Source organism: Bombina bombina, chromosome 5 (genome assembly GCF_027579735.1).
Source record: "Bombina bombina isolate aBomBom1 chromosome 5, aBomBom1.pri, whole genome shotgun sequence".
Classification (NCBI taxonomy): Eukaryota; Metazoa; Chordata; class Amphibia; order Anura; family Bombinatoridae; genus Bombina; species Bombina bombina.
Window position 1 is genome coordinate 847991119 of NC_069503.1, and position 18873 is coordinate 848009991.

Below are 18873 nucleotides of genomic sequence, written 5' to 3' on the forward strand. Positions count from 1 at the left end.
TGGATTGGGGGTATCTGAAGAAGTGCATCTCAGTTCCAGCACAACTTATGAATTATTCTCTACATCGTATCTACCAGACGATAAGCTCTTTGAGCATTGTACACAACATATCTACAATCGATTTTAAGTACCCATTTTTAAAGAAATCTAATAAAGTTTTATTTGTAACCGTTTATGATGGAAAATGTCCACATTGTTGTAATAATCTAGGGGAATAGAGTGCTATATGTGTATTCTTATTTACAACAATCTTTAGTTGTAATTATTCATTGGAAAAAAAAAAGTAACATTGCACAAACATGCAATGTTGCCCCCCCCCCCCCCGCTCTCGCACAGCCAATTGCACAAGAGCAGGGCTTGTCAATCACGCTGGTCAAATGTGTCCAAAGTGAATTTCATCCGCCAACTCTAAACTGGTGAAGAGGATGTAGAAAGTAGTGGTTTAAAGGGACACTGAACCCAATATTTTTCTTTCGTGATTCAGATAGAGCATGCAATTTTAAGCAACTTTCTAATTTATACTCCTATTATCAAATGTTCTTCATTCTCTTGGTATCTTTATTTGAAATGCAAGAATGCAAGTTCAGATGCCGGCCCATTTTGGTGAACAACCTGGGTTGGTCTTGTTAATTGGTGGATAAATTCATCCACCAATGAACAAGTGCTTTCCAGGGTCTAAACCAAACAAATAGCTTAGATGCCTTCTTTTTCAAATAAAGATAGCAAAAGAACAAAGAAAAATTGATAATATGAGTAAATTAGAAAGTTGCTTAAAACTGCATGCTCTATCTGAATCCTGAAAGAAAAAAATGTGGGTTCAGTGTCCCTTTAATCTGCTGCTTCATAAATATCATTAGCCAGCTCAAATTAGTGAGCCTGCAACCACTAGAGGCATTTGACCCATGATAAATAAACCCCTTTGTCTATTGCCTCAGTCAGGTGAGCAACTGAACTAGACACTTTCCTATTTGGTCCTGATAAAAACATAATTTATTCTTACCTGATAAATGTATTTCTTTCTTGACATGGTGAGTGCACGGATCATCTTAATTACTGTTGGGAATATCACTCCTGACCAGCAGAAGGAGGCAAAGAGCACCACAGCAAAAGCTGTTAAATACCACTCCCCCTACCCACAATCCCCAGTCATTTGACCAAAGGGAAAGGAAGCAATCTAAGGTGCAGAGCTGCCTGAAGTTTATAGAAAAGCAAACTGTCTGAAAAACAGGGTGGACCGTGGACTCACTGTGTCAAGAAATAAATGTATCAGGTAAGAATAAATTATGTTTTCTTTCTAATGACACGGTGAGTCCACGGATCATCTTAAATACTGTTGGGAACCAATACCCAAAGCTAGAGGACACTGATGATAAGGGAGGGACAAGAAAGTTAACCTAAACAGAAGGCACCACTGCTTGAAGAACCTTTCTCCCAAAAGAAGCCTCTACTGAAGCAAAAGTATCACATTTGTAAAATTAAGAAAAAGTATGCAAAGATGACCAAGTTGCAGTCTTGCAAAGATGATCTACAGAAGCTCCATTTTTGAAAGCCCAAGAAGATGAAACAGCCCTCGTGGAATGAGCCATGATTCTCTCAGGAGGCTACTGACCAGCAGTCTCATAACACTCCTCAACCAACAAGAAAGAAAAGTAGCCGTAGCTTTATTACCCTTAAGATTCCCAGAAAAGACAACAAATAAAGAAGAAGACTGGCAAAAATCCTTAGTCTCTTGCAAATAATATTTCAATGCACAAAGCACATCCAGGTTGAGCAACAAACGCTCCTTATGAGAACAAGGATTAGGACACAAACAAGGAACAACAATCTCTTGATTAATATTCTTATCAGAAACAACCCTGGGAAGAAAACCCAAGGCAGTACGCAGAACTACCTTATCAGAGTGAAAAATAAGAAAAGGTGCTTTATACTGTAAGGCTGAAAGCTCTGAAACTCTTTGAGCCAAAGAAATAGCCACCATAAACAAAACCTTACAAGATAACCTCTTAATATCCAAAGAATGCATAGGTTCAAACAGAGCCTGTTGAAGGACTCTAAGAACCAAATTAAGACTCCAAGGTACAGTAGCAGACTTAAACACAGGCCGAATTCTAACCAAGGACTGACAAAAAGAATGAAAGTCTGGCACATCCGCCATGCGCTTGTGCAATAAAATAGATAAAGCAGAAATTTGACTCTTCAGGGTACTAGCAGATAAACCTTTCTCCAAACACTCCTGGAGAAAATAAAAAAACCTAAGAATCCTAACTACTCCACGAGTAGCCTTTAGATTCACACCAATACAAATATTTATGCCAAATCTTATAATAAATCTTCCTAGTCACAGGCTTACGAATCTGAATCATAGTCTCAATGACTGACTCAGAAAAAACACGCTTAGAAAGAATCAAGCGTTCAATCTCCAAGCAGTCAGCTTCACAAAAACGAGATTTGGATGAAGGAAGGGACCCTGCTGAAGCAGGACCTTCCATAATGGAAGACGCCAAGGTGGAAGGGAAGACATCTCCACCAGATCTGCAAACCAGAGCCGGATCAATGAGAATCACTGATGCCCAGTCTTGTTTGACCTGAGCAATGACCCGAGGAAGAAGAGCAAATGGCGGGAACACATATGCCAGACTGAAAGTACAAGGAACTGCCAGAGCATCTATCAGAACAGCCTGAGGTTCCTTTAACCTTGACCCGTACCTCGGGAGCTTGGCATTCTGACGAGATGCCATAAGATCCAACTCCGGCTGCCCACAACTGAGAATAAAGCTGGAAAATACTTCTGGATAAAGTTCCCACTCCCCTGGATGAAAAGTCTGTCTGCGCAAAAAATCCGCTTACCAATTATCCACCCCTGGAATATGGATAGCAGACAGATAACAGTTGTGAATCTCCAACCACTGAATAATCTTGAATACCTCTGTCATGGCCAAGGAACTCAGAGTTCCTCCTTGATGACTGATGTAAGCCACTGACATTATGTTGTCCGACAAACCGGGTTAAAGCTAGATGAGACCAGGCTAGAAGAGCATTGAAAATTGCTCTAAGTTCAAAAACATTTATTGGAAGAACCGACTCCTCCTGAGTCCATAGACCCTGAGCCCTTAATGAACCCCAGACAGCACCCAGCCCAGCAAACTGGCATCTGTGGTTACAATAACCCAGGCAAGTCTGCGAAAGCAAGTTCTCAGAGAGAAGATCCTGAAACAACCACCATGGAAGAGAATCTCTTGACATCTGATCTAGAACAAATCTTTGGAGATAGATCCGCATAATCCCCGTTCCACTGCCTGAGCAAGCATAACTGCAGAGGTCTGAGATGGAACCAAGCAAACGGAATGATGTCCATGACTGAAACCATCAGACCAATAACCTCCGGTACTGAGCCACTGATGGCCGAGGAAGGGACTGAAGAGCAAGGCACATATTGAAAATATTTGACTTTCTTGCTTCTGTCAGAAAAATTGTCATCTCTATAGAATCTATAATGGTCCCCAAAAAACAAACACTCTTGTAGCCGAGCGCAGAAAAAACAACAACATCTCTGTGTGGGAGTTTGCTAGTTGAAAAGATGGAGCCTGAACAAGAATGTTGTCCAGATAAGGAGCCACTGCAACACCCTTCAATCGAAGCACAGCCAACAATGCTCCCAGGACCTTTGAAAAAAATCTGTGAGCTGTTGCCGGACCAAAAGGAAGAGCTACAAACTGAAAATGTTTGACTAGATATGCAAATCTTAAGAACCTGTGACGATCCCTGTGAATAGGAATATGCAGATACGCATCCTTTAGATCCACTGTGGTCATGAACTGACACCCAAAGGAAGAATGGAACGAATAGTTTCCATCTTGAAAGGCGGAACCCTGAGAAATTTGTTTACACTCTTGAGATCTAAAATAGGTCTGAAAGTTCCCTCCTTTTAGGGAATGACGAAGAGTTTGGAATAAAAACCCAGACCCTATTCCTGAACTGGAACAGGAACTATCACTCCCATGTTGGAAAGATTCTTAACACAACGTAAGAACGCCTCTCCTTTTATCTGGTTTACAGATAACCTGGAGAGAAGAAACCTGCCTCTGGGAGGAAAATTCTTGAACTCCAGTTTGTAACCCTGGGACAAGGTATCTACCACCCAGGGATCCTGAACATCTCGAACCCAAGCTTGAGCGAGGAAAGAGAGATAGAGAGAGAGTATGCCCCCCACAAGATCAATTCCCAGATCAGGGGCAGACCCTTCATGCTGATTTTGAGTCAGCAACAGGCTTCCTGGACTGCTTCCCCTTATTCCAAGACTGATTTGACTTCCAAGATGGCTTGGACTGTTCCTGCTTGGAGAAAGAAGAGGAAGATTTACCAGAGAAGTTATGAAAGGAACGAAAATTACTCTACCGACCCTTCTGTTAATTTATTTTATCCTGAGGAAGATAATGCCCCTTCCCTCCCGTAATATCAGAAATAATCTCAGCCATACCTGGCCCAAACAAGGTCTTACCCTTGTAAGAAATAGACAAAACACATGTACACCAAAGTGAAAACATAATAAACTGAGCCAAACATCCCCAGTGCCTGAAAAACTGCCATACAATAAACCGTTAACCTAGAAGGCCGATTGTATATTTAGGCAGAATTAACTGTAAAATTGCCAAATTCTCCTATATCAAAAAAGGGAAAGAAATAGGCACTTAACCTCAAAAATCTGTCCGGCAGCAGGACAGCTCACTTGGTATGAGAGGGGCTTCCTACCTCACATGGATCTGTGGAAAAAAGAAAAGGGTGAGTAAACTTACTCAAACTTTCAACCAAGGGCAGCATGAAATTACTTGAGAGGCCCAGTGGGGATTATACCCCACAAGTTCCCAAATACTTAAAAGCCCCCACTTGCTCTACTGAAGAGACTGACATGGACTACGGCTAAACCCGAAAGAAAACTAGAGCAAACTTGCTCTGCTTAAAAAAAATAAACTCTTGATTGAAGAATCAGACACCTAGCATTACCCCTCCTTGCAACTAATATAAGCAAAGAGAATGACTGGGGATTGTGGGTAGGGGGAGTGGTATTTAACAGCTTTTGCTGTGGTGCTCTTTGCCTCCTCTTGCTGGTCAGGAGTGATATTCCCAACAGTAATTAAGATGATCCGTTGACTCACCGTGTCATTAGAAAGAAAAGCCTGTGGATTGGAAAATTATTAAAATCCTTTGATGTAGTTTGTTCTCTTAACATACATAATTTATTGGATGAAAGAATGTAAACAAACTGTAAAACTGCATCACAAAGAATGAATGCCAAAGACTAAGATTGTAAGATTGGTTACTGTATCATCTCAGCTTATCAAGTAATGAAGGCTTTGAGGCTAAATGGTTTGTTTCACAATGGTAGCTTCCACTTACTGGACATATGAAGCTTCTCAGAACCCTGACAGAACAGCTCTGCTTGTGTCTTCTTCACTGGCTTCCTCTTAACTTCATAATTACCAACATAATTTGGGAAGTTGGATAACTGTACTTCCCATTCTAAATGTATGTATCATATTTACGTATATTATTGTATATTACCATGGCTAGTAAGCAGCAGAACATTTTGTTAAATTAAAGGGACAAAAAATCCAGAATTTCTTTAAAGATTCAGATAGAACATATAATTTTAAACAACTTTCCAATTTACTCCTATATTCAAACTTTCTTCGTTTTCTTGTTATTCTTTGGTAAATTCAGGAGTGAGCATGTCTGCAGCACTATATGGAAGCAGTTTTGCAACAATGCTTAACATTAGCAAGAGCACTATTCCCTGTCATGTAAGGCTCCAGACGTGCATGCTACCTATCTAGATATTTTTTAAATTGTATTCTCTATCTGAATTATGAAAGAAAGAAAAAATTATGTTGTGATGCAGCATAGCTGTAAAAAGCTGACTAGAAAATATCACCTGAACATCTCTATGTAAAAAACATAATTTATGCTTACCTGATAAATTTATTTCTCTTGTAGTGTGTTCAGTCCACGGGTCATCCATTACTTATGGGATATATTCTCCTTCCCAACAGGAAGTTGCAAGAGGATCACCCAAGCAGAGATGCTATATAGCTCCTCCCCTCACATGTCATATCCAGTCATTCGACCGAAACAAGACAAGAAAGGAGAAACTATAGGGTGCAGTGGTGACTGGAGTTATAATTTAAAATTTAGAACCTGCCTCAAATAGACAGGGCGGGCCGTGGACTGAACACACTACAAGAGAAAAAAATTTATCAGGTAAGCATAAATTATGTTTTCTCTTGTTAAGTGTGTTCAGTCCACGGGTCATCCATTACTTATGGGATACCAATACCAAAGTTAAAGTACACGGATGATGGGAAGGACAAGGCAGGGACATTAAACAGAAGGAACCACTGCCTGTAGAACCTTTCTCCCAAAAACAGCCTCCGAAGAAGCAAAAGTGTCAAATTTGGAAAATTTGGAAAAAGTATGAAGTGAAGACCAAGTTGCAGCCTTGCAAATCTGTTCAACAGAGGCCTCATTCTTAAAGGCCCAGGTGGAAGCCACAGCTCTAGTGGAATGAGCTGTAATTCTTTCAGGAGGCTTCTGTCCAGCAGTCTCATAGGCTAAGCGTATAATGCTACGAAGCCAAAAAGAGAGAGAGGTAGCCGAAGCCTTTTGACCTCTCCTCTGTCCAGAGTAAACGACAAACAGAGAAGAAGTTAGTCGAAAATCTTTAGTTGCCTGTAAGTAGAACTTCAGAGCACGGACCACGTCTAGATTATGTAAAAGACGTTCCTTCTTTGAAGAAGGATTAGGACATAAGGATGGAACAACACTCTTGATTGATATTCTTGTTAGAAACAACCTTAGGTAAAATCCCAGGTTTAGTACGCAGAACTACCTTGTCTGAATGAAAGATCAGATAAGGAGAATCACAATGTAAGGCAGATAACTCAGAGACTCTTCGAGCCGAGGAAATAGCCATCAAAAACAGAACTTTCCAAGATAAAAGCTTAATATCAATGGAATGAAGGGGTTCAAACGGAACACCCTGAAGAACTTTAAGAACCAAGTTTAAGCTCCACGGAGGAGCAACAGCTTTAAATACAGGCTTAATCCTAGCCAAAGCCTGACAAAAAGCCTGGACGTCTGGATTATCTGCCAGACGCTTGTGTAAAAGAATAGACAGAGCAGAAATCTGTCCCTTTAGTGAACTAGCGGCTAAGCCCTTTTCTAAACCCTCTTGTAGAAAAGACAATATCCTAGGAATCCTAACCTTATTCCATGAGTAACTCTTGGATTCACACCAATATAAATATTTACGCCATATTTTGTGGTAAATTTTTCTGGTAACAGGTTTCCGAGCCTGTATTAATGTATCAATAACCAAATCCGAAAACCCACGCTTTGATAGAATCAAGCGTTCAATTTCCAAGCAGTCAGCCTCAGAGAAATTAGGTTTGGATGGTTGAAAGGACCCTGAATTAGAAGGTCCTGCCTCAGGGGTAGAGACCATGGTGGACAGGACGACATGTCCACTAGGTCTGCATACCAGGTCCTGTGTGGCCACGCAGGCGCTATCAGACTCACCGATGCTCTCTCCTGTTTGATCCTGGCAATCAGTCGAGGTAGCAACGGAAAAGGTGGAAACACATAAGCTATGTTGAAAACCCAAGGGGCTGCTAGTGCATCTACCAGCACCGCTCCCGGGTCCCTGGACCTGGATCCGTAACAAGGAAGCTTGGCGTTCTGGCGAGATGCCATGAGATCCAGATCCGGTTTGCCCCAACGATGAATCAGTTGGGCAAATACCTCCGGGTGAAGTTCCCACTCCCCCGGATGAAAAGTCTGGCGACTTAAAAAATCCGCCTCCCGGGGGGAACTTCCGGGCAGCGGCCATGTTCAGTCGCACATCTGCATGCTGCTCCAGCTTTCTAGAAATACTTTCATAAAATTACCTTGTAAAAGCATCATCTATACATATACTATGTAGATCTGAACTCTACTACAAGCAAGGCATCTGATGAGCTTGATATTCACAAGATTGCTGTTGGCATCAGTGCTCGGAGCTACTTTGAGGCCTTGGCCTCTTCACAACCCCCCGGCAGGGTATACTTTCTCCCTGTCGTTATGCGGCGCTAAACAAGTGCTGAACTGCAACCAGGTCATGCAATGCTAAACTCGAAGCAACTGACTGCAACTAAAGTTTGATGCACCGCAAGACTTTCCTTTAATTTGGATTACACAACTCTACCAGCTGTACATTGCCCTCAAAGGCTCACTATGGAGCTAGCTAAAGTTATCCTTGAAGATCTGCGCAGCCTGTTAGCAACGTACCTAGTTGCTTTTGATGAGACTCTGCATGGAGGGGCTATTGGCGACGGGGATCGCGACACAAAACAGTATACCGCATCGGAGCCAACTACTCTCAGTGAGGGGAAGGGGGGCGCTTTGGGGCCCGAGTGCCCACCACCCACCTGCAATGAACCCTTGACGGCTCCTGATGCTGGTCTGGAGGAACCGGAGGCACTGTATGGCGGGACGGCGGCAGAGGATGTGACCACTGATATGGGACATTGGATGTCGGTAGCGAGCGCAAGAAACATTGCATATGCAGACCGTTCCCCATTCACGCTGCCAAAAGATGCCACGCTGCCTTCCTATACAGACACCGCTGCCGGAGTCTCTCTGAAAAATGTTCGAGCCAAATCGGCACCATTGTTAACGCTCTCAGGACTTGTCCCTCCACAGCCTAAATGTATCTTGGTAATAGCCCCTTCCCTAGTGCCAACACAAATAACTGAAAGGACACAGAATGGGCAGTTAATTAGTCCATTACATGAAGCCCTCACCTGGTGCGCTCCTGTCATGCCCCATATCTCTCAGGAGAAACTTGGAATTGGGTAAACATTGCCCCAGCACGGGACTGATATCGCATTCCCAGTTTGCTCTGGTAATGTGGACTAGGGGATATCAGCAAAAAATTTTCAGGGGTTAGCTAATATATTTGATCCTTGTAACCATGTTATGATAGTTATATGTGTATAATGTATTGCATAGGGGGGTTACCCTGGAACGTGTGCTTAACATATTTAATACAGTCTTATAGCCTAGGTTAAGCTTTTTTCAGCTGTTTCTATTATTTAGGCAACATAGCTAAACGTGTTATGACTACTAAGCTCATTTAATGTTAGTCAATCATATGCCTCCCTTACAGAGCGGTAGTGGGGCTGGTGAAAATTGTTGTTGTGCTCCTGCCAGCGGCCGAGGCGGAAGCCATAGTTAGCAATCTAACACCCAGCCCTGTGTTTTCAGGTTCCCACATTACTTTAGACCCTTATTAGCTTTAAGGGTTATAAGATTTTAAGTATAAAGTTAGGGAGTCCAAACCTGCTCAAGCTTAGTTTGTGCATTCTATTATAAGTACTAAAATACTCATATGTTGTTCATGTGGAATACTTACTGCTGACTTTTTATCTTGCGAGTACACCTATTTGTATGGCGCTATGTTTATGTACTAAATAATCAATGTACTTATTTCCATGCAAAATACCTAGACCCCTACCCATCCACATCTCCACTTCTATCTAAGGGGCTATAACTTAGTTTTACTTTGGCCTGGGTTATTTCAAGACCATTCTAGTGTATCCCCCATGTCCCATAAAAGACTATATCCATATAAGCCCCTAATAGTATACTCACCTGCAGCTTAGATTTTTGTAAACGAGGGTGTCCATTCTATCTTATTGTTGTGTAATCCTTCCTTTCCTTTTTGTTGGTTATCATTCTACATTGTTATTTGAGATCCATAAAAATTGAAAACTGAGGTTCTTATTTGGAGACCCAAAAGTGACTTCCTTTGTTAACAATTATCTCCCATACATTTATATATACACATGTCTGAGGTCCAAGAGCGGCCTCTAATTCCATCTGGGAGGTGCTTCAGATTATTAGGCATTTTTTCTATATACTATACAACCAGAGTGTCCTTTTGCAATATGTATTGTATCTCTCTATTTGTACCATATGAAGTTTACCTGTTATTACATGCTTGGTTTTATATTTCATGTATGCCTTGCCTTTAAACCTCAATAAAGATATAAAAAAAAAAAAAAAAATCCGCCTCCCAGTTCTCCACGCCTGGGATGTAGATCGCTGACAGGTGGCAAGAGTGAGACTCTGCCCAGCGAATTATCTTCAAGACTTCCAACATCGCTAGGGAACTCCTGGTTCCCCCTTGATGATTGATGTAAGCCACAGTCGTGATGTTGTCCGACTGAAATCTGATGAACCGCAGTGTTGCCAACTGAGGCCAAGCTAGAAGAGCATTGAATATTGCTCTTAATTCTAGAATGTTTATTGGGAGGAGTTTCTCCTCTTGAGTCCACGATCCCTGAGCCTTCAGGGAGTTCCAGACTGCTCCCCAGCCTAGTAGGCTGGCATCTGTTGTTACAATCGTCCAATCTGGTCTGCGAAAAGTCATTCCTTTGGACAGATGAACCCGTGACAACCACCAGAGAAGAGAATCTCTGGTCTCCTGGTCCAGATTTAGCAAAGGGGACAGATCTGAGTAATCCCCGTTCCATTGACTTAGCATGCATAGTTGCAGCGGTCTGAGATGTAGGCGCACAAATGGCACTATGTCCATTGCCGCGACCATTAAGCCGATTACTTCCATGCACTGAGCTACTGATTGGCTTGGAATGGAATGAAGGACACGGCAAGCATTGAGAAGCTTTGATAACCTGGACTCCGTCAGGTAAATCTTCATCTCTACAGAATCTATAAGAGTCCCTAGAAAAGGAACCCTTGTGAGTGGTAACAGAGAACTCTTTTCCACGTTCACTTTCCACCCATGCGACCTCAGAAATGCTAGAACTATCTCTGTATGAGACTTTGCATTTTGAAAACTTGACGCTTGTATCAGAATGTCGTCTAGGTACGGAGCCACCGCTATGCCTCGTGGTCTTAGTACCGCCAGAAGAGAGCCCAGAACCTTTGTAAAAATTCTCGGGGCCGTAGCCAACCCGAAGGGAAGCACTACAAACTGGTAATGCCTGTCTAGAAAGGCAAAACATAGGTACCGATAATGATCTTTGAGAATCGGTATGTGAAGGTAGGCATCCTTTAAATCCACTGTGGTCATGTATTGACCCTCTTGGATCATGGGTAGGATGGTCCGAATGGTTTCCATCTTGAACGATGGAACCCTTAGGAATTTGTTTAAGATTTTTAAATCTAAGATTGGTCTGAAGGTACCCTCTTTCTTGGGAACCACAAACAGATTTGAATAAAACCCTTGCCCCTGTTCCGTCCGCGGAACTGGGTGGATCACTCCCATCACTAAGATCTTGTACACATTGTAGAAATGCCTCTTTCTTTACTAGGTTTGTTGATAACCTTGACAGATGAAACCTCCCTTGTGGAGAAGTTTTGAAATCCAGAAGGTATCCCTGAGATATAATCTCCAACGTCCAGGGATCCTGTACATCTCTTGCCCAAGTCTGCCCCCCACTAGATCCGTCTCCGGAAAGGGGGCCCTGACTTCATGCTGTCTTAGGGGCGGAAGTAGGTTTTCTGGCCTGCTTGCCCTTGTTCCATGACTGGTTGCCTTTCCAACCCTGTCTGTAACGAGCAGTAGTTCCTTCCTGTTTTGGAGCGGAGGGAGTTGATGCTGCTCCTGCCTTGAAATTACGAAAGGCACGAAAATTAGACTGTTTGGCCTTCGATTTGGCCCTGTCCTGAGGAAGGGTGTGGACCTTACCTCCAGTAATGTCAGCAATAATTTCCTTCAAGCCGGGCCCGAATAAGGTCTGCCCTTTGAAAGGAATGTTTAGTAATTTAGACTTAGAAGTTACATCTGCTGACCAGGATTTAAGCCAAAGCGCTCTGCGCGCCTGTATGGCGAATCCGGAATTTTTAGCCGTAAGTTTGGTTAAATGCACTACGGCATCCGAAACAAACGCATTAGCCAGCTTAAGGGTTCTTGCTCAGAGATTCATCCAATGGTGCTGTGCGAATCGCCTCTTCCAGAGACTCAAACCAGAATGCCGCTGCAGCAGTGACAGGCGCAATGCATGCAAGAGGCTGTAATATAAAACCTTGTTGAACAAACATTTTCTTAAGATAACCCTCTAATTTCTTATCCATTGGATCTGAGAAAGCACAGCTATCCTCCACTGGGATAGTGGTACGCTTGGCTAAAGTAGAAACTGCTCCCTCCACCTTAGGGATCGTCTGCCATAAGTCTCGTGTGGTGGCGTCTATAGGGAACATTTTTCTAAATATCGGAGGAGGGGAAAAAGGCACACCGGGTCTATCCCACTCCTTACTAATAATCTCTGTAAGCCTCTTTGGTATAGGAAAAACGTCAGTACACACCGGGCACCGCGTAGTATTTATCCAGCCTACATAATTTCTCTGGGATTGCCACCGTGTCACAATCATTCAGAGCCGCTAACACCTCCCCTAGCAACACGCGGAGGTTCTCAAGCTTAAATTTAAAATTTGAAATTTCTGAATCCGGTCTCCCCAAATCAGAACCATCACCCACAGAATGAAGCTCTCCGTCCTCATGTTCTGCAAATTGTGACGCAGTATCAGACATGGCTCTCGTGTCATCGGCGCGCTCTGTCCTTAACCCAGAACTGTCGCGCTTGCCTCTTAACTCAGGCATATTGTATAATACTTCTTTCATAACATTAGCCATATCATGTAAAGTGATTTGTAAGGGCCTTGATGTACTTGGCGCCTCAATCTCACGCACCTCCCGAGCGGGAGACGAAGGTACTGACACGTGAGGAGAGTTAGACGGCATAACTGCCCCCTCGTTGTCTGGTGATAATTTTTTAATCGGTACAGATTGATTTTTCAAAGTAACATCAATACAATTGGTACACATATTTCTATTGGGCTCCACAACGGCTTTTAAACATAATGAACAAGCAGATTCCTCTGTATCAGACATGTTTAAACAGACTAGCAATGAAGCTAGCAAGCTTGGAAAATACTTTCAATAAGTTTGCAAGCAATATAAAAAACGCTGCAGCGCTTTTAAAAAACACAGTTGAGTAACAAAGAACTAATTCAGTTATAGTCAACAATTCTTTAAATGTATTAATTAGCAGAGGATTGCACCCATTAGCAACAGGATGATTAACCCCTCAGTACCCAAAAAAACTGATATCAAATTAATATTAAACGTTTTTATCACAGTCTAACACACTGTCACAGGTCTGCTGTGACTGATTACCTCCCTCAAAAACGAATTTTGAAGACCCCTGAGCTCTCTAGAGACGTCCTGGATCAAGGAGGAAGAAGCAGGAAGACTGTGCTAGAATTTTAACTGCGCAACAAGGCGCTAAAAAAGGCCCCTCCCGCTCATTTACAACAGTGGGAGACCTGATATAACAGTTTCTATGCAGAAAAATACGTTAGCCATGTGGAAAAAAATTCATGCCCAAAGGATTTATCACCAAAGTACCTCACAAAACGAATAACATGCCAGTAAACGTTTTGAAAATAAACTTCTTTAAATGTCATGCAAAGTTATCACTAAGCCTGCAACCAGTCGCTACCACTGCAGATAAGGCTTAAGCATTATTTCAGTATTAACAGTATTTTCTCAGTCAAATTCTAGTCCCTAGAAAATAACTCTACTGTGCATACAATTATCAGCCTGATACCAGTCACTACTACTGCATTTAAGGCTGTACTTACATCATATGGGTAAAAGCAGTATTTTCTTAGTCAATTCCATTCCCAGAAAATATTGTACTGCACATACCTCATTTGCAGGGGACCCCGCATGCTATTCCCATGTTCTGAAGTTACCCCACTCCTCAGAATGTCGAGAACAGCCAGTGGATCTTAGTTACGCCTGCTAAGATCATAGAAAACGCAGGCAGTTTCTTCTTCCAAATACTGCCCGAGATAGAAAAACCGCACACTCCGGTGCCATTTAAAATAACAAACTTTTGATTGAAGAATAATTAAGTAAAAACTCCAACTCCTCCCGCGACCTCCTTCTTTGTTGAGGGTTGCAAGAGAATGACTGGGTATGACATGTGAGGGGAGGAGCTATATAGCAGCTCTGCTTGGGTGATCCTTTTGCAACTTCCTGTTGGGAAGGAGAATATATCCCATAAGTAATGGATGACCCGTGGACTGAACACACTTAACAAGAGAAAAGAGATATTTTGCCTCAAAAGTTCCTCAGTAGCCAAATCCCATTGTAAAGGATTTCTAAGCAGCATATTAGTATGTCTGTCCTAGGACAGCTGAAAGGATGAGCCTCGTGCACTCTCATATTATTTCCCTATTCAGAATAGGGAAGTTTACAATGAAATCTCATGAGAGTTAAGTCAAATCTCATGAGATCACAGTAAAAGAGTTCATGACCTCAGCACTGCTGATGCTGATTGGCTGCTGTTCATTTCTTCAATTTTTTTTTTTTTAACCTGCAGCTGGGAGCAGGTGAAATATAACTTTTTACACAGAACTTGCTCTGCTGAGCTGAGGAAATTGTGAGGTAAAATATCTTCCTTCTTTACATAGAGATGCTCAGGTGATATTTTCCTGTCACCTTTTTACAGTTATACTGCATCAGTTTTAAGTGATTTAGCATATGAATATTATGTCCCTTTAAGTAAAATAAGCTGCTACCTTGGGGAACCCCGACTTAAGTGAAATGATTCCCTAGTTGATTCTACTATCTTTTTATAAACTGAGCAAGAGAGATAATTGTGCGTAGTGGTAGATAATTGTGAGTAACCAGTGCTTAAGGACCCCCAAAATACAAACTCTACACTTCTCTTTCTAGCTTGTAGCTTAACATTTACCAGAACGGGAGCCGTAAACATATATTTTACCAGCATAAGCGCATAGAATTGTCAGAAATGTATATATTTGCATAAACATGTTGTCGATTTACATTAGTATATAGTATTATAAATTACAAAGCATAATGCACTCACTTAATAGCACAGAAACCAGAGGGTTTGTTTGCAATGCTAAATATATGTTAACGTCAATGGTGCCAAATTTAAGGAAATATTATATTCACAAATTTGCTAATCTTAACGTATTAAAGGAAAATTTACATTTTCTATCATTTAACCATGAACATTTTGAAAAACATATAGTTGTGTTTTATTTTTACAGAAAATTTGCCTTTATGAGTTAAACATCCATGATTCTGGTATAGCTAAAAATATACAAGGACCTGGAGATTGTTAAGCTAAGTTCAGCATAGCTCCCATATCACAATAAATATAGATGGTGCTGTATTTTAAATATGTATTTAAAGGGACATTAAACACTTTGAGATGGTAATATAAAATCACATTTTATATATATATATATATATATATATATATATATATATATATATATATATATATATATATATATATATATATATACACATACATACACACACACGCACACACACATATATATACACACACACACCTTTACAATATACTTTCATTATTTATTTTGTTCCCCTTTTCCTGTAATTTCATTCTAAAATTGTGAGCATTTCAGTTCCTGTAAGAAATGGAAGTGCAGAACACTGTCATATTCCACACAGCCATTGGCTGCACACGCTAGTGACTAATTTATAACTGTCCCTAATTGGCCACAGCAGGGAAAGTAACCTAAGTTACAACATGGCAGCTCCCATTTTTTTTTTATAGACACTAAAACGTCACACTTATTTTGTCACTGTTTAAACAACTAATGATACTTTAAAAATACATTTACATGTTATTCTAAGGCTAATCTTTTCTTTCAATGCATCATTCTATCTAGCATTTATTTAGTGTTTAATGTCCCTTTAACTACAGTGATTAAAACAACTTTTTTTCCCTTCTATTTACCTTTTACGGATTCTAGATTCTTCAGCAGTGTAAGAAAAACAGACATTTCTTTATCAAGTTTTTGGTGACATGCCTCAGCGTCCTGTAAAATAAATACAAAAATGTGCAATATGTATTTTAAAGAGCTGTAGCAAAAAAAAAAACAAAAAAAAAAACACAACAATCCTGCATGAAGCAGAAAGAAGGAGCTAAGGTCTGTTAATTCATGGTTAAAAACCATGGTGTAAAAATGAGGGGTTTGACTTTTAGAGCACAGGGCTGACTTTTCACTTGGTTACAATTTTTACAGTAAGGATGGATTGCACCTGAATGACACGGGCGCAGGTGTGTTAGGGAAAAGGATAGAAGAACATTTAGAGAATCTTTTAAACTAGGAAAAGGGGGGGTCAGTTAGAACACAATAGAACAGAGAGATCATTCTGTGAATATGTCACTCACTTAATATCTCAAGGAAGAGATGACTTAAGAAATGTCACATTAGAAAGTATAGAGGAAAGCACACCAAGTAGCAGCAGAAAGCACATGAAAATTAAATGTATGACAACAAATGCAAGAAGCATGACAGGTAAAATGGGGGAGCTAGGGCTCTTAGTTGCAGAAGAGGACTATGGTGTTATCAGTATAACTGAAACTTGGTGGGATGATTCACATGACTGGGCAGTTAACTTAGAGGGTTATACTTTATTTAGAAGGGACAGGAATAATAAAAAGGGGTGGAGGAATCTGCATGTATATTAAACCTAACCTTAAACCTACAATAAGGGAAAATTATTTATGATACAAGTGACAATGTAGAGACACTGTGGGTTGAAATAGAGAGGGGGGGGGGGATATTACTAGGAACATTCTACAAGCCCCCAACATTAGTGACCCGGAGGAAACTCAACTACTAATCCAAATAGGTAAGGCTGGGAATAACAGTGCTGTAATTATGGGAGATTTTAACTACGGATATAAACTGGGCAAATGAAACTAGTAATTCAGCTAAGGGGGATAGATTTTTAAATGTTCTCAGGGATAACTTATTGTCACAATTAATAGAGGAGCCAAATAGGAGTAAAGCTATATTGGATTTAGTGCTATCAAACAATACAGATATAATACCAAAACATAGAAGTCAAAGAACATTTGGGTAAAAGTGATAACATGGTCATATTTGAAATATGCAGTGTCTTAAAGGTTTAACTAAGACTTTTAATTATAAGAAAGCAAAATTCAACGATTTAAGGAAATCATTAAATAATATAAATTGGGACAATGTATGCTCTCATAAAAATACAGAGGGCAAATGGATAATATTTAAAACTTTGTTAAATAAATATACAGATCAACAAATACCATATGGTTATAAAAATCAAAAATCAAAGCCAATGTCGCTAAATAAAAATGTGTTAAGAGAAATAAGGAAAAATGTAGGGCATTTAAATTATTCAAAAAAAATAGTACAGGCGCAATATTCCATATTTATAAGGAATGTAACAAAGCATGCAAAAAAGCAATCAAATTAGCTAAAATTAAAAATTAATTGCAAAAGATTCTAAGTCTAACCCTAAAAGGTTCTTTAAGTACATAAATAGCAAAAAATCTAAGGACAATATAGGTACATTAAAATGTGTGGAGGGTATCATGATAAATAATGACAGGGAGAAGGCTGAGGTACTAAACCAGTTTTTTTCTTCAGTATACACAAGAGAGGAACCATTGGATGATACTTTGGAACAAAATAGAACATGCCAGTCCATACCATTAACTGGGTTATATTTAGAGGATATCAGGAAAAAACTAGGTAATATTAAAGGTAAATAAAACTCCAGGCCCAGATGGAATACACCCAAGGGTGTTAAGGGAACTTAGCACTGTTACAGACAAACCACTACTCTTAATTTTTTAAGACTCATTATCCTCAGGCTTGGTACCCCAGGATTGGCGTAAAGCTGATGTGGTGCCAGTCTTCAAACAGGGAAGCAGGGATGATCCAGGAAGCTATAGACCAGTTAGTCTGACATCAATAGTGGGGAAAATATTTGAAGGGATTATAAGGGATTATATTGATGATCATATTCGTGTAAACAAGATTATGAGTTCTAATCAGCATGGTTTTAGGAGAAATAGATCATGTCAAACTAATTTAATTAGATTCTACGAGAAAGTAAGTAAAAATATAGATAAAGAGGATTAGATTTTGCAAAGGCATTTGATACAGTGTCACATGAGATATTAATGCACAAAATTAAGGGACTGGTAATAGCTGAAAATGTTAGCTCATGGATAAATAACTGGATAAAAGATAGGGAGCAACAAGTAGTAGTAAATGGATCATACTCAGATTGAACAAAGGTAATCAGTACTGGGCCCTGTTCTTTTTAATATTTTTATAAATGACTTGGAGCTAGGATTAAATAGCGACATCTCTATTTTTGCAGATGATACTAAATTAAGTAAGGTCATTAGGTCAGAGCAGGATGAACTTCATTACAAAGGGATCTGCAAAAATTATAAGTATGGGCAGGTAAAAGGAAGATTAGATTTAATACGGGAAAATGCAAGGTTTTACATTTTGGAAGTAAAAATAAGCAGGCAACATATTTTTTAAATGGAACAAGACTCGCCAAACAGAGGAGTAAAAGGGATTTGGGAGTAGTAATAGATAACAAGCTAAAGATGGGTGCACAATGCAGGGCAGCGGCTTCAAAGGCTAATAAGATACTAGCACTAGGGATTGGAGAATTTAACCTATGATGAGAGGCTAGCCAAACTGGGTCTGATATCTTTAGAAAAAAGGCGCTTGAGAGGTGACATGATTACTTTATATAAATACATTCAAGGCCCATATACAGAAATGGCAGAAGCTCTGTTTATTGTTTCTGACAAGAGGTCACAATTTAAGGTTGGAGGAAAGGAGATTTAATCTCCTGCAACGTAAATGTTTTTTCACTGTAAGAGCAATAAAATTGTGGAACTCATTACCAAAGGAGGTAGTGAATGCCAATACCCTAGATACATTTAAAAA

The 18873-nt window shown here is 40.2% G+C and overlaps 1 protein-coding gene across 1 annotated transcript in view; it reads right to left on the bottom strand.

Annotated features, from left to right (window-relative positions):
* OSBPL1A (oxysterol binding protein like 1A) overlaps positions 1–18873 on the bottom strand; it is a 702947-nt gene that overhangs the window by 466542 nt on the left and 217532 nt on the right. Inside the window, 1 exon segment of the mRNA XM_053714984.1 lies at positions 15864–15945. Within this exon segment, the coding sequence (XP_053570959.1) occupies positions 15864–15945 (82 nt within the window).